This window comes from Elephantulus edwardii, unplaced genomic scaffold, assembly GCF_000299155.1.
Source record: "Elephantulus edwardii isolate Elephantulus edwardi_28Jun2011 unplaced genomic scaffold, EleEdw1.0 scaffold00223, whole genome shotgun sequence".
Lineage (NCBI taxonomy): Eukaryota > Metazoa > Chordata > Mammalia > Macroscelidea > Macroscelididae > Elephantulus > Elephantulus edwardii.
The window spans coordinates 2,736,415-2,750,727 of record NW_006399973.1 but is presented as its reverse complement, the minus strand read 5'-3'; the positions used below and the strand labels follow the sequence as shown (position 1 = coordinate 2,750,727).

Here is a 14,313-nt window from a genome sequence, read left to right as displayed (position 1 = left end):
CCGCTCCCCCACTGTTTGCTCCTCTCCTTCAAACGCAAAAGAAAAACTCCCTCATTGGTACGCAATCCCCCACACATCCCCCAACCCCAAATATAATCCACTCTGCAACCCTCATTCTGTACTCTTACGATAAACATAATGCCCTAAAATATAAAATATTCTCTCCCCCAAAGACTTCAATGCTGTAAACATTTCATCTAGTTTTTCTCAGTCTTACCCCCATCCCGATGTCAGGCTGCCCTGGATGTGCTCACCAAGTTGTGCAATGAAATCTGGAGGACAACCGCCTGGCCAGCTGACTGAAAGAGATCTGTATTTGTTCCCATCTAAAGAAAGGTGACTCAACAGAGTGTGGAAATTATCGAACAATATCATTGATACTACATGCAAGCAAGATTCTGCTGAAGAGCATCCAAAAACAACTGGAACAGCACAGCAGAGAACTGTCTGAAGTGCAGACTGAATTTAGAAGAGGCCGTGATACTAGGGATATTATAGCTAATGTCAGATGGATCTTGGTTGAAAGCAGAGAGTACCAGAGGAATGTCTTTGTTTCATTGACTGTCCAAAGACATTTGACTCTGTAGATCACAACAAACTGTGGCAGACTTTGAGAAGAATGGGAATCCCAGAATACTTGATTGTGCTTATGTGAAACTTATACTTGAACCAAGAGGCAGTCATCAGAACAGAGCAAGGAAACATTGCATGGTTCAAAATTGGGAAGGGTGTGTGTCAAGGATGTGTCCTATCTCCATATCTTTTCAATCCATATGCAGAATAGATAATCTGTGAGAAGTGTGGCATTAGGATTGGAGGTAGACTTATCAACAGTTTGTGTTATGCAGACGACACAGCCCTGCTTGCTGAAACTGAGGGGGACCTGAAGCGCTTGCTGCAGAAGGTCAAGGATTGCAGCCTTCAATATGGATTGAAGCTCAACATCATGAAAAGAAAGATTCTCACCACTAGGCTGATTGGTAGCATCATGACAGATGGTAAAGAGATTGAGATTGTTGACAGCTTTAGTTTGCTTGGCTCCACAATCAATACTCTTGATTAAAGGAAATTAAAGACAAATTGCATTGGGAAAGTCTACTGTTAGAGACTTCTCCAAGGTACTGAGGAGCAACGATGTTAGTCTGGAGACTAAGTTGCGCCTCATAAGGCCATGGCCTTTGTAATTACTTGCTATGTGACAATGACTAGGGATGATAGGAGAGTTGATAACCTTTGAGCTGTGGTCCTGGAGAATAGTATTGAATATACCATGGACTGCTAGAACAAACAAGTTCATCCTGGAGAGGGTTAAACCAGGGTGCTCCATGGAGTCAAGGATTTTGAAGTTCCATCTGACATACTTGGACATGTTGCAAAGAGGGAGCAGTCCTTGGAGAGGAACGTCACGCTTGGGAGAGTAGGGGGACAGCGCAGGAGAGGAAGACTCCCAGTGAGATGGATTGATGCTGTCACTGTGGTAATGGGGGTAGGTGTGTCAGAGACAATAAGGTTGGTAAGAGATAGAGCAGGGTTTGAGGCTGTTGTATATAGGGTTGTTATGAGTCGCAAGCAGCACATAACAACAACATCTTTTTTTTTCAACATCTTTTGATTCATCGAATTGCTTTAAACCAACTCTGAGAAATAACTGCTAATTAAAACTAAGAATTAAGGACAAAGCTTATTTAATTCTCTAAGTACATAGTTCACAAAAGCCATAATATAGAACATCTACTGAGTGCCAGAAATATTTAAGAAAGACAAATAGTAATTTAGGGGATAACTGAGTCATCTGCCAGGGAAACATTTAGGTGTTACCTAGTATTATCAGGTTTCTAAATCTCTAAAAATACTGATAAATATTTTTGAAAGCAAAGTAACTATCATCAAGCAGTGTTTGCCTGCCAAAGGACATACTGTATATCTGGAAAGGATAGTAAATGGCTGTAAGAATAGACCTCATGGCCATCATGTCCGCTTATCTTTTCACATGCTGACACTCCAGTCTCACTGTGGAGTCATAACTGGTGCACAGCTGACCTCTCTGCTGGGTTTCTAGGGCTGTGTGAATTGTATAGGAGAGTGCCCATTTTTCTCCCCCAAAGTCAGTGGTGGATTCAGATTGCCTTTAGTTTAACAGTCGAACAGCCTATGGACAGGTCCCTAGAGCTTCCTGTAAGCTTTGAGCATTTTAAAATCTAAATAGAAACCTTTATAATTCCAGTGTAAGTATTTTAGTCTCACAAGGGACTATTAAAAATATTTGAGTTTGTGATTAGGGTTAATCCTGAGACTATGGATAGAACAGTATGCATTATGTAAAAGGGTCTGAGTATTGCCCTGGTTTATAGACAAGGGGGAAAAAGGAGTGGAAGGAAATTATCCTTTGTAAAGTAATTCTTAATGAATAAGAAATTCTTATGTCCACCTATCCCCTTTTTTAAAGTAAGGTTTGGGTTTGTGGTGGCCAGGTACTAAAAGTACTTTAAGAAAAAAAAAAGACTTAAGTATATAGCATAATTTTTCGTATATATCATCATGTAATTGCATTTCTTTTCACTTTAAAGCAAGATGGAAAGTTGCCTTTTGTTCCTCTGGAGGAAGAAGTTATTATGGGAGTTTCCAAATATGGTATAAAAGTGTCCACATCAGACCAGTATGTAAGTATATAATTTATGAAGGAAAAAATATGTGTTGGATATTAGGGCATTCATGCCTGTAAGGACCTATTCATAGGCTTGATTCTGTTTGCAGTTGTTAGTTAACATTTCTGGCAGCAGTTGTTAAACGTGATCAATTTGGTGGGTGAAGAGGCTCTCTTTTGTATTTGCTGTCCAGACAGGCCCCTCCAGCATCTCTACTAATGACTTCTAATGCATTTTAACTTAGGCCTGCCACGTCAGTCACAGCTTGGAGGTGGGCATTGCTAACCAGGGGTGTGCCAGTAGATCACGTACGCCCACATTTCTAGAGCTTTTGATGGTATGATCCTGAAGACAAAGCACCCCACAAAGACCATACGAGAAAATCCCTTTACAGTGAAAAATTTATGCAACTCTGCTTTGCCAAATGTGGATATTCTGTCTGAGAGGCTTACAGGAAATGCGTTTGAAGAACTGAGATACAATTAGCATAGTCGTGACCTTTCTGGATTTTCACTGATTTCTGCAGGATGTTTTACATAGACATGCTCTCTATTTAATCATCCGGATGGTGTGTTATGATGATGGTCTGGGGGCAGGAAAAAGCTTATTGGCTTTGAAGACCACAGATGCAAGTAATGAAGAATACAGCCTCTGGGTTTATCAGTGCAGTAGCCTGGTGAGATTTTAAATTACCTTTTGTTAGATTATTAGTTCATTTATTCAAGTGGCAAAATGCAGAAATACTATATTCAGTTTTTTGAAAGCCTGCTGAGATGCTAATCTATTTTATGTATCCCATTCCTGGAATAATAACAGTTAGTGAATATTAGGTACAGTAGCAGTACTCTCTTGTCCCTGTTGGTGAAGTTTTGCTGCTAACCCAGAGGTAGGCCGTTCGAATCTATGAAGAGATCCAAGGGAGAAAGATGGAAATTTCTTATCATACCATTTATAGCCTCCAAAAACTTGTTAGAAGGTCAGCTGTGAGTCGGTTCCGACTCGACAGCAGTACATTTGAGGTGTGTGCTTTGTTTTTTTTTTTAATAGGTATGATCATGTGGTTCATTTATTTTATTTATATAATGGATTATATTGATTGTTTTTCTAATATTTAACCATTTAAACCTGATAGGATTGTCACAATGTATTACTTTTAAAAAATATATTGGTTTGCTTACAAAATTTTTATTGTGCTTCATAATAGTCTTCAAATTGTGTTTCATATAATCATTTCCATGCATTATGTTTTATAAAATTAATCACCATTGAACCTTGCCCATAATTAACTTTTCAGGTTTTTTAAAAAATATAACCTATGAGGAAAGCAGCCTTGTATTTATAGTGGTCCTTATCAGTGCAGTGATAGTCTTTCTCACATGCTGTAGGACCAAGGGGTTTTCTTTGGATATATGCTTTTTTTTGAAGGAGAGCAGAAAGGGCCCCTTGTGCATGGGGCACCCGGGTATGTAGTCTGTAACCAGGGCAGGCATGTGTAGTGTGTTTCCCCAAACCTGAGGTGTTAGGTATGGAGAAGGGGTTGAGATTAAATTTACAACCTTTGCTGGTCATCATGTCAAATGAAGTTTAAGAAGTGATTTTATAAACATTGCTCTAACGTTTTGTTTTCACATGATACAGGAACAAGCACAAGCAATTTGTAAAGTTTTATCCACCGCTTTTGACTCTGTCTTAACATCTGAGAAATCCTGAGTTCTGCAATCAAGTGAAGTCATCTTCATTTGAAAGTTCATTTGCATCCTAAATAGTTAATTTGTTTCAATCAGCAATGTGGAAGTATTGTGGAAACTGAAAGTCACCCCTTGTTCTGGATTTTATCAAGAAAATGCAATGTATAAAGTATCGATAATTTGTTTTTATATTAAAATGTGTCTTAAACAGCATGTTAACTCTCAATGAACTTTTTTTCTGGGGTTAAAAAAGAAACTTCACTTGTTATATATGTATAGACGCTTAACACTTTGAGTGTAATTACAGGTCCATTCAGCGGATAGACAGAGAACTTGTCTAAGGAAAATGAATGATGCAGCAGCACTGGCTTGGAGCCGTGTTGACAGTGGCTGTCTTGTCAGTTCCAGCTTACGCAGCCCCACGTGTGCAGGACTGTTCCCCAGGACTTCAAAGCTCTGACCTTTTGGTCCAAGATGCTTGTAGGTAGGTTTGAACTGGCAGCTTTGCTGTCAGTAGCTAATACTTGTTTGTGCCTGAAGCTCTAGTAAGTCACAAAGTTTGTACTAGGGACCTGGGTTCATGCTGTTTTCATACAGTGACACAGCCAACTAAATACACAAAAATAAATTTAAAAATGTATTGGCAAGATAATCTGTGTACGCTAGTTTTTATGTCAGAGTTAAAAACTTTCAGGATCACCGCTCATACTCAAAGTACCCTGGAATCTCACAGACCATCAGCAAGCCTATGGACCGAATGCGGCTGCCCTATGATTTCCAAGGCTGTAATCTTAAGGATTGTAGGAGCCCTGGTGGCCTAGTGGGAAGAAGCTGCGCTGCAATCCTAAAACCACAAGGTTCGATCCACCAGCTGCTCCATCAGAGAAGGATGGGCAGTCTCCTCCTGTGCCATTAACTGCCTCTGAAAACCTGCAGAGGGTCAGTTGTGGGTTGTTTCTGACTCTACGGGACACAACAACCATCCTTAGAGAAGCGGGCTTCTCTCTCTCTCCCAGGGAGCAGCTGGTAGGTTTGAACTACTAACCTTTGGATGAGTAGCCAAGTGCTTAACGATCATACCATCAAGGCTTATTATTGTCTTCAAGGAGGACCGTCTTCTGGCTCTTAAGTGCATAGCAGGTGACTGAGAGGATCATGGCCTGAATCAAACACACCTTCGTCCCTCAAGCTGATATCATTGATCCTCAGCAGTTTGGAGAAGTTCCTCACTACAAATTTTGCTAGTGCAAAACGTCTCCTGATCTCCTGACTGCTGTTAGCAAGTTTTTTGATTGTAGATTTAGCGAGGTGAGATAGAGTCGCTGACAGTTTCAATCTTTCATCCATTATAATGTTGCTTATTGGTCCACACCTTTCTTGATTTTAAACCATGCAGTGTGCCCTTGCTTTGTTCACCCAACAGCCTTTTGATCTAGGTATAGGTTTCACAAGAGCACAATTGTTTTGGAATTCCCATTCTTATCAAGGTTAATCATAATTTATTATGATCCACATAGTCAAATGCCTTCACACAGACAGGAAAAAAAAAAAGACTGTCTTAATAGTGGCCCAATGCCCACTAAATAAAAGGGGGGAGAGAGGTTAATCATAGGGTCACACAATTTGATAGGTGGAGGGAGGGCTGAGTAAAGGAAAAGAGAGATCCAGTTTGAAAAAGTATATACCAACAAGTAAGTAAACCAGTATAAAAGAAAAAATTTATTTTAAATAGGGGGTGGGTGGGTGGGAGAGGTTTAGCCCCCCTGAGGGAGAAAGAAGTAGTCTGTTCCTGTAAAGATTTATAAGCCTCAGAAAGATGATAGAGGGTCACTATGCATTGGAATTGACATGCAAGCTGTTAGGGTTTCCCCCCCTTTTTCTTGAGAGTATCTTAATACATTCAGGAGCACTGGTAGCTAGTAAGTTATGTCTTGGGCTGCAAACTGAAAAGCTGGCAGTTCAAATGCACCATCAGCTCCACAGGAGAAAGATGGTGCTTTGCTCCCACAGTGATGTACAGCCTTAAAAATCTGATGGAGGGCCAGTCATCATGAACTGAAATCATGTTGATACCGGTGGGTTTAGTTTTGGTAATCGTCTATAACATTTTGAAGAAAACAACACAACATGTAGAAAAAACCCCATTTCCATTTAAAAGTGTTTTTATTTTTTCCAGTCAAATGACTAGTTAACAAGGAGAGTAAACTTATTAAACATGCTCTAATTATAAATCACTGCATTAAGGACAATGAAAATAAGAATTGATTTAGGTTATACAATATATACAGTTGCTCTGCAACTAGACCAAAATAATCAAGTGAATGAATTGAATATCATACATCTCAAATAGCATTCCAAGCTGCATATTATGTTATCCATCTTAACAGTAACACAGGAACTTAGTCTGTGCATGGATCTTGAGTCTTTGTCCCTTGAAGTCATCTGATGGAAATGGCACTCAAAATGCCAGAATCTTGCAGCTGAAGTTCATGAAACATAAACTTTAAATATAAATAGATATCTACAATGTTTTTCTTTCAGGTTTTTTTTTTTTAATTTGCAAAGAGCAAATACCTAAGAAAAATTATTAGTAGGGAAGTTAATATAATTTCTCTTCTGGCAAGAATAATATTAATTACTGCACAATAGCACCACCAAATTGTAGACTGGAAAAATATTTCCTAGATATTCATGTACCAGTGAACCTGATAGGCTAGCATGGGATTGGAGTTCAAATGCTGACATAAATCTGACCTAAACCTTTAATTCTTTATATAGCTGGCACTAGGTGGTCAAAGGCTGACTATAAGTTAGAGATGCTAGAAGATTGTGTTAAAATATACATAAGAAGTGCACTGTGCAAAATACATCTGTTTGCTTTGTTATAGCTATGAATTAAAAACAAAAGGATCAAAACAAGGGAAATGAACAATCAGTTAAAATAGATGTAGTGCTTTATAAAAACAAAACAAAACTTTAATTACAGATCTAACACATTTTTACCCAGAGCTTTTGAAAGGAAAAGAACAGAATTTCCATACAACATGATAAAACATTCCAGTTTGTTTGGAATTTTTAATGCAATTTAAAAAACCCAAAGTCTACACCTACAAGAGACGTGCATGCTAAATGCAGGCTGCTTCAATCAAATGGACCAGCCTAACACGCAGGAAGAGCATCGCTGCTTCACTTCCCAAGCCTCTACTTAAATTTGTTCCTTTACTTTTTGGTAAGAATCCAAGTGGGCATTATCTATCAATTCTCAGAAGGTGCCCAAACCCCCAGCTTTCCTACAGCATGAATCTTACATTCACAATTACTAAATAGAGGTATGACAGTCAAGTTCGTGAAACTGATGAATTTTTGCTTGAGCATGTATAACCTAATTTCCCCTCCCAGTAGCTTAAATTGTAAGAATATTATTATGAACTTAATACTAATGTTGGAATATTTAAGAGTATTACTGGGGACCTACAGATTTCTGATATGCTCTTGATTACAAACAGATGGACAGATTAAATTTCAAGACAGTGTAACTACCATTCCTGTTGATATATAAATACAAGACACTAAATCGAGTAAACATTTTCATGTGCCAGAAAGGGAAGGCAGTGGTACACTCAACAGGAATCAGCAGTTAAGATGTGTTACCGGCATGGTGTGCACCACAACATTCTATCGGTGTATAGTAGCTTTCTGTGTGTGATTAAAAGTTCAAGAAGGCAGATTCCAAAACACATAAAGCATATAACTAAAGAACTGCTTTTTGCAATCCATCATCCTTAGTTTTTCACCAAATTCAGGAAATGCAGTTTTTATGTAGCTTCCTGGAACTGAGTGAACTGCTATTCTCATATGCTGTAACTGAACCATAAGAGGTTTTGTTAAGTATGATTGCTCACAATAACAGGTTATACACACATGCAGAATATAATGACAGCTGCAAACTCACAAATTAGAGCTAGAAAGTACAATACTAAGGTGTAAATGTTGAAATGTCTTTAAATAAACAAATTGGGTAGATTCAAAGGAATCCAGGTGCTTTTACGGTGAACTGATGCCATTTTATCTACAATGCCTAGGGCTGGGTTATGGACTTCAGAAGCAAGAGTTTACTGGCTTCCAAACTAATAACTGCTCTACAGGTCACTGAATCAGGCCAAAAATTAAAAGCTGGAAGTATTTCTTTCCAGTACTCTGGATTTCAACATTTTTAGGTTTTCCTAATTCTGTACATTCAGGATCTTGATTCTACATTAAAATTAATGGCTCAGTTCACCTTTTAGGAAATACTTGTTTTTACTGATAAAAGTTTAGCAATATTTCATGAGAACCACAACTTATAAAAACAATTCATATATATATATATATATATATAAATTGCCTTTGAGTATTTAAAAACAGAACAGTGGCATCAGAGAAAGTGGGCTACAGTACATAACAATTCATGAACTGATTGGCAAGTGTTTTGGTACCAGTAATGCAACAGAAACATAAATAACAACTATTGTTGTTTTGTTCAGTAGCAATTTAGTCAGCAATAAAGTGCACAAATGATACAGGAAATGCTCCTTTGCGACTGGGATCTCCTTCAATATGGCCAATCTGAAAAGAAGGAAAGTTTAGGCTATTAGATAAAGTTCATATGTTGGACGTGTCAAAGGGCATTTAGCATTTGGTTAAAATGTTTTTAGATGAATCTATTTTGAGAGTACTTTGGGTAAAAATTGCAACTATTTATTTTTCCTTTGTTTCAATTCACTGTTCAAATCCTTTGTGCCTATGATGTTAGAAGGGACTTTCCGTAGAGAGGCCTCCTGGGTCCATATGAGGGTCCTCACACCAGCGAACACCCTTCAGTACTACAAGCAATGGTGGAAGCAGACAGCACAGCTATCATTTACCAACACTCTACTCTTGCCTTTTTCTTTTTTTAATTGGATGACTCAACTGAGTATTAGAAAAGTTTGTGAAAGATGGGGCTTGACCCTATTGAAATTTAATCTAGCATTTAAGGAAAATGTAAATCTTACATTACACAAAATGTGGCTGACTCTGAGAAGAATGGGAATCCCAGAGCATTTGATCGTTCTAATGCGAAATCTATACTTGGACCAAGAGGCAGTCGGCAGAACAGAGCAAGGGAACACTGCATGGTTCAAAATTGGGAAGGAATGCATCCTATCTCCATACCTTTTCAACCTGTATGCAGAACAGATTATCTGAGAGGCTGGGATCTATGAGGAGAAATGTGACATCAGGATTGGTGGAAGATCTATCAACAATCTGCGTTATGCAGATGACACAACCCTGTTTGCTGAAACTGAGGAGGACCTGAAGCGCTTGCTGCAGAGGGTCAAGGACTGCAGCCTCCAATATGGATTGAGGCTCAATGTCAAGAAGACAAAAGATTCTCATCATTGGACCAATTGGCAGCATCAGGATGGATGGTGAAGAGATTGAGATTGTTCACAGCTTTAGTTTGCTTGGCTCCACAGTCAACACTCTTGGCACCAGTAGCCAGGAAATTAAAAGGCGCATTGCCATGGGAAAGTCTGCTGTTAGGGACCTCTCCAAAGTACTGAAGAACAATGGTGTGTCTCTGAAGACTAAGGTGCGTCTGATACAGGCCATGGTCTTTGCAATCACTTGTTATGCATCAGAGAGTTGGACAATGACCAAGGAGGATAGAAGGAGAATTGATGCCTTTGAGTTGTGCTGGAGAAGAGTATTGAGAATACCATGGACTGCTAGGAAAACAAACAGATTCATCCTGGAAAGGGTTAAACTGGGTGGCTCCTTGGAGGCAAGGATTCTGAGGTTCTGTTTCACATACTTTGGACATGTTGTGAAGTGAGACCGGTCCTTGGAGAAGGACATCATGCTTGGTAGGGTGGAGGGACAGCGCAGGAGGGGAAGGCCCTCTATGAGATGGATTAAATGACTAGCGTAATCAGGATGGGAGTGTCAGAGACAGTGCGACTGGTACAGGACAGCAGTTTTGGGCTGTTGTACATAGGGTTGCTATGAGTCGCAAGCAACTCGATGGCACATAATAACAACAACAACAAATCTTACTTTCATTCTGGGTAAGTTACATATTGACCATGATCTTGTGATGTGCCACTGAATCGGTTGGGACTCACAGTGACCCTATACACAGTGGCTCTGAACTCTGCTCTATCCTGAGTCAGTCTTAGCATCTCTGACACATTCCTCTCATTACTCCGTTTACTGCATCAATCCATCTCATCCTGGGTCTTTCTCTCCTGCGCTGTCCCTCCACCCATCCAAGCATGATATCCTTCTCCAAAGACCTGCCCCTTCTGGCCACATACATGCTCAAAGTACGTGAGATGGCATCTCAAAATCCTTGCTTGCCTCCTAAGAGCAGCTTGGCCTCACCCTCTCCAGGAAAGACCTTTTCATTTTCTTGGCAGTCCAGGGTATGCAGATCCAAGTCTTGCCAGAATACAGGGGCTTTCTTTGGAGGCAAGGAGGATGATTTAGCATATGGGTGGTATTCTTTATACGTCTGTGTCTTCCACTTTATATGCCGACGTAAACAAGTTATTTAATTATATTATTCTTGTTCTAGGAAGCTCTTGTGGCTTAGTGGTAAGGAATTGCGCTGCTACCCAAAGGCACGCAGTTCAAGTCCACCAGCAGCTTGAGAAAAGTTGATGAGCAGTCTCCTCCCATGTGATTGCTGCCTCTGGAAACCTGCTGGAGGGTCAGCTAGGAGGCTACAAACAGTAACATTCTCATGTGATAGCGATTGCCTCTTAGGGGGAACTTACTGTACCCCTGAGTTCACATATCTTTACAGCAGTGCTGTGGGCTACTTCTCTTTGACAGCTCATACCATGAAAGTTTAAACAGAAGGACAACTTTCTCATGAATGGCAGTTTGAATTCTTGTTTATCGAGCTTGAAACCCCTTCCTTGTTCCTTCCACCTTCATCCTTGTATGCCAACCCAGGATGTCTGAGGGGACCCACAGCTAGTTTCAGAACCAAGACCAACACCCAGGGATTCTGCCTCTGGGTCAACCCTTCTCTTGACTCCACTGAACTAGTAATGGAGGAAACACTGTAAAGGGCTTTACTGCTGACTCTTCCATTGTGCTTTGGAAACTGAGTGTGGAGTCAAACACAAAATGAATCAAGCCTACTCTGAAATAGATGCAAGTGGAGGAAGAGACATTGGAGGGCATGAGGACAGGCAGTAGTCAGAAAGGCCTGTGGCCTGGAGCAGCACAACTGTGGACTCTGGGGTGGAGGTGACCCCATGTGAACACCCCTCCTGGGGCTGATGGGCAGGAAGGAGTCAGCCCAGGTCCCCAGGACACCTCACAGAACCAGCCCAGACTCACCCACCACTCTTGATCTTCTTCCCCGTCCACAACAATCACATCTCCCTCGGAGAAGGTCAGCTCATCTGGATTGTCGGCCACACAGTTATAAAGGGCCTTCACCCTTTTTGGCTTTGATTTTGTCTGGGTTGAAAGAAAGGAGAGAAATGTCACTGTGATAGGAGGCACAGTTCTTAGGGCAAAGTACTGGGACACTTCCAGCTGGCTTCAGAGGTCCCTGTAGCCAAGGCCGGAAAACCCGTAAGAAGTCAGCATGCCAGTTCGACGTAGCTCAAGCCAGCAAGAGCCAAGGGGAAGAATGAGGAGAAGACACCATCAAAAAGGCCAGGGCACAGGAACTCGGAAGTGAAGCAGCCAGCGTAGGGTGGCGATGTGGCCTATGTGTGTGTCAGGAGCTGTGAAGAGATGGCCACACTGGCCGGCTGCTGAGCTTCACAGCATTCTGCCGAGATCCAGGCCCCCAGGTGTCCAGGAAACTGTTCCCTGACTCTTCTCCCTCACCACCCTCTATCGGAAAGAATGAAAGATGTGTTTCCTTTGAACTCTCTTAACCTTAGACAGAGACCTGCACATGCCTAGCTGGGGTGGAGGGAAAGGGAAGGAAGGGCACGCTAGGGTCTCCGGTTCCACTTACTATCTGTGACTTCCGGGGCATGGGCGCTGGGGGCTGCATGACCAATGTGCTGGATGACAGAGGACCCAGAGCTTCTGTTCCAGAGGGATCCACAGCTGTCAGGACCAAAGAAATATGCTCCATCAGTCATAACCACAAAACATAGCTAATTTAGAAGCCATAATGCTGTATCTGAAAAGCAGACTTCTTGAGATTTTTTGATTTCTGAGAAAACATCCTTAAAAGCCGATCAACCTGATTCAAATGCAGCCTTTACTACAGAGCACAACAAGCGTCATACAGCTGCCTCGTCCATCCACAGTGCGGAGAGCCGGGGACTCCTGCAGCTCTTGGAACAAGTGAGGCTCTGTTAGGCGAAGGGTGGCTGCTGGATGGAAGGTGGCCAGGCCCTAACACACTGCCCACGTGAGCAGAAATGTCAATCCTGCCCCTACAGAAACACACTGTAGTATTAAATAATTACCAGGTCCTCTTGGCTGGCCTTTGCTGATCAGTGGGGCCGACTTGTTGGCTCTACAAAGAAAGGAAAATACACAATTATGACAGCTGAAGCCTAAACAGCATGCTACCTGCCAGACCTCACCCTTCTCTATAAGGGTCCATCTGTATCCCACTCAGAGATGGGTGACCGTTCAACTGGCTTTTATGTGTGTACTGTCAAATTGGATCTGACTGGTACAGGAGGCGACTGTTCCTCCTTCTTCAGCAGAGCATCTGGTGGATTTGAACCGTGCACCTCTGGGATTGCAGTGCAGTTTCCTGCCACTAGGCCACCAGAGCTCGCCCAACTGGCTTATTTTTTTTTCCTGTTCCTAATAGTTTATTATTAATCACCGAGTACTGTGCCTCCATGAGTGGGCCCTGGGAAGGGGGGGTCACTATTCATTAGTTCTCCCCAACACAGGGGAAGAGTAGTGAAGGAAAAGGCCTAGCCCAAGCCTCGAGGGTCCCAGATCCGAGTTTCAACAGAACAGGGCTGGCCTTTTCCTGGGTCAGTATAGGGCACCCAGGCAGGGGCACAGGTGGGGACAGAGGGCCTAGACTTGTCCTCTGCCTGCCAGTCTAGTTGTGTTTGGAGAAGTATTCCTTGCTGTCATCCACGTTGGGCTTGATCGTGTCACTGCCAGGCTTCCAGCCAGCGGGACATACTTCCCCATGCTCATCTGTGTACTGGAAGGCCTGGACCAGCCACAGAGCCTCTTCCACGGAACGCCCCACAGGCAAGTCATTGACTGTGATCTGACGAAGGATACCCTTGCCATCGATGATAAAAAGGCCCCTGTAAGCAATGCCCTCATCTTCCTTCAGCACACCATAATCAAGGGACAAGCTTCTTGTCACATCTGCCAGCAAGGGGATGTTCAGAGGGCCCAAGCCTCCTTCCTTCCGGGGCGTGTTGATCCAAGCCAGATGCGTGAACTGCGAGTCCACGGAGACCCCCAGCACCTCGCAGCCTAGCTTGCGGAAGTCGTCGGCATGCTCGCTGAAGGCGATGATCTCGGTGGGGCACACGAAGGTGAAGTCCAGCGGGTAGAAAAAGAGCACCACGTACTTCCCTTTGTAGTCGGAAAGCTTCACCTCCTTGAAAGCGCCATCCACCACTGCAGTGGCCTGGAAGCTGGGGGCGGGCTTTCCGATGTGTGCGTTGCCGGAGGCCATGACTGAAAGCTGCGTGGGGTAAGGCCAGAAACGAGGACAGGAGCAGCGCAGACTCACGTTCTCGGTGTCTCCAACTGGCTTATTTTAAAAACAGTGTTAGCATCAAAGTTCCAGGGCACTCTGGTGGGGTAGTCTTGTGGGGATGTGCTGCTAACCCAAAGGGGCCTCTCTGCTGCTTCAACAACTCTTCACCCGTCTTACAACATGAAAACAGCCACAGGCAATGTGTAAACGAATGACTGTGGCCATGTTCCCAAAAGAAGCTTTATTTATTATGTATCCTGAAATTTAAATGTCCCATTTTTTTTAATTT

General features: G+C 42.2%; 2 protein-coding genes and 1 pseudogene across 3 annotated transcripts in view; 1 reads left to right on the top strand and 2 right to left on the bottom strand.

Moving 5' to 3' along the window:
• ITGB1BP1 (integrin beta 1 binding protein 1) overlaps positions 1-4,355 on the top strand; it is a 16,672-nt gene extending 12,317 nt beyond the window's left edge. The window contains exons 4-6 of the mRNA XM_006898200.1: positions 2,568-2,660; positions 3,172-3,321; positions 4,284-4,355. Of these exons, the coding sequence (XP_006898262.1) occupies positions 2,568-2,660; positions 3,172-3,321; positions 4,284-4,355 (315 nt within the window). The remainder of the gene's footprint in view (positions 1-2,567; positions 2,661-3,171; positions 3,322-4,283) is intronic.
• A 4,508-nt stretch (positions 4,356-8,863) lies between these two features.
• ASAP2 (ArfGAP with SH3 domain, ankyrin repeat and PH domain 2) overlaps positions 8,864-14,313 on the bottom strand; it is a 304,618-nt gene continuing 299,168 nt past the window's right edge. For both annotated transcript variants that reach the window (XM_006898199.1, XM_006898198.1), the window contains 4 exons: positions 12,805-12,854; positions 12,342-12,436; positions 11,708-11,830; positions 8,864-8,938 (listed from right to left, as the gene is read on the bottom strand). In XM_006898199.1, the coding sequence (XP_006898261.1) occupies positions 8,864-8,938; positions 11,708-11,830; positions 12,342-12,436; positions 12,805-12,854 (343 nt within the window). The remainder of the gene's footprint in view (positions 8,939-11,707; positions 11,831-12,341; positions 12,437-12,804; positions 12,855-14,313) is intronic.
• On the bottom strand, positions 13,404-14,000 carry LOC102857214 (annotated as a pseudogene).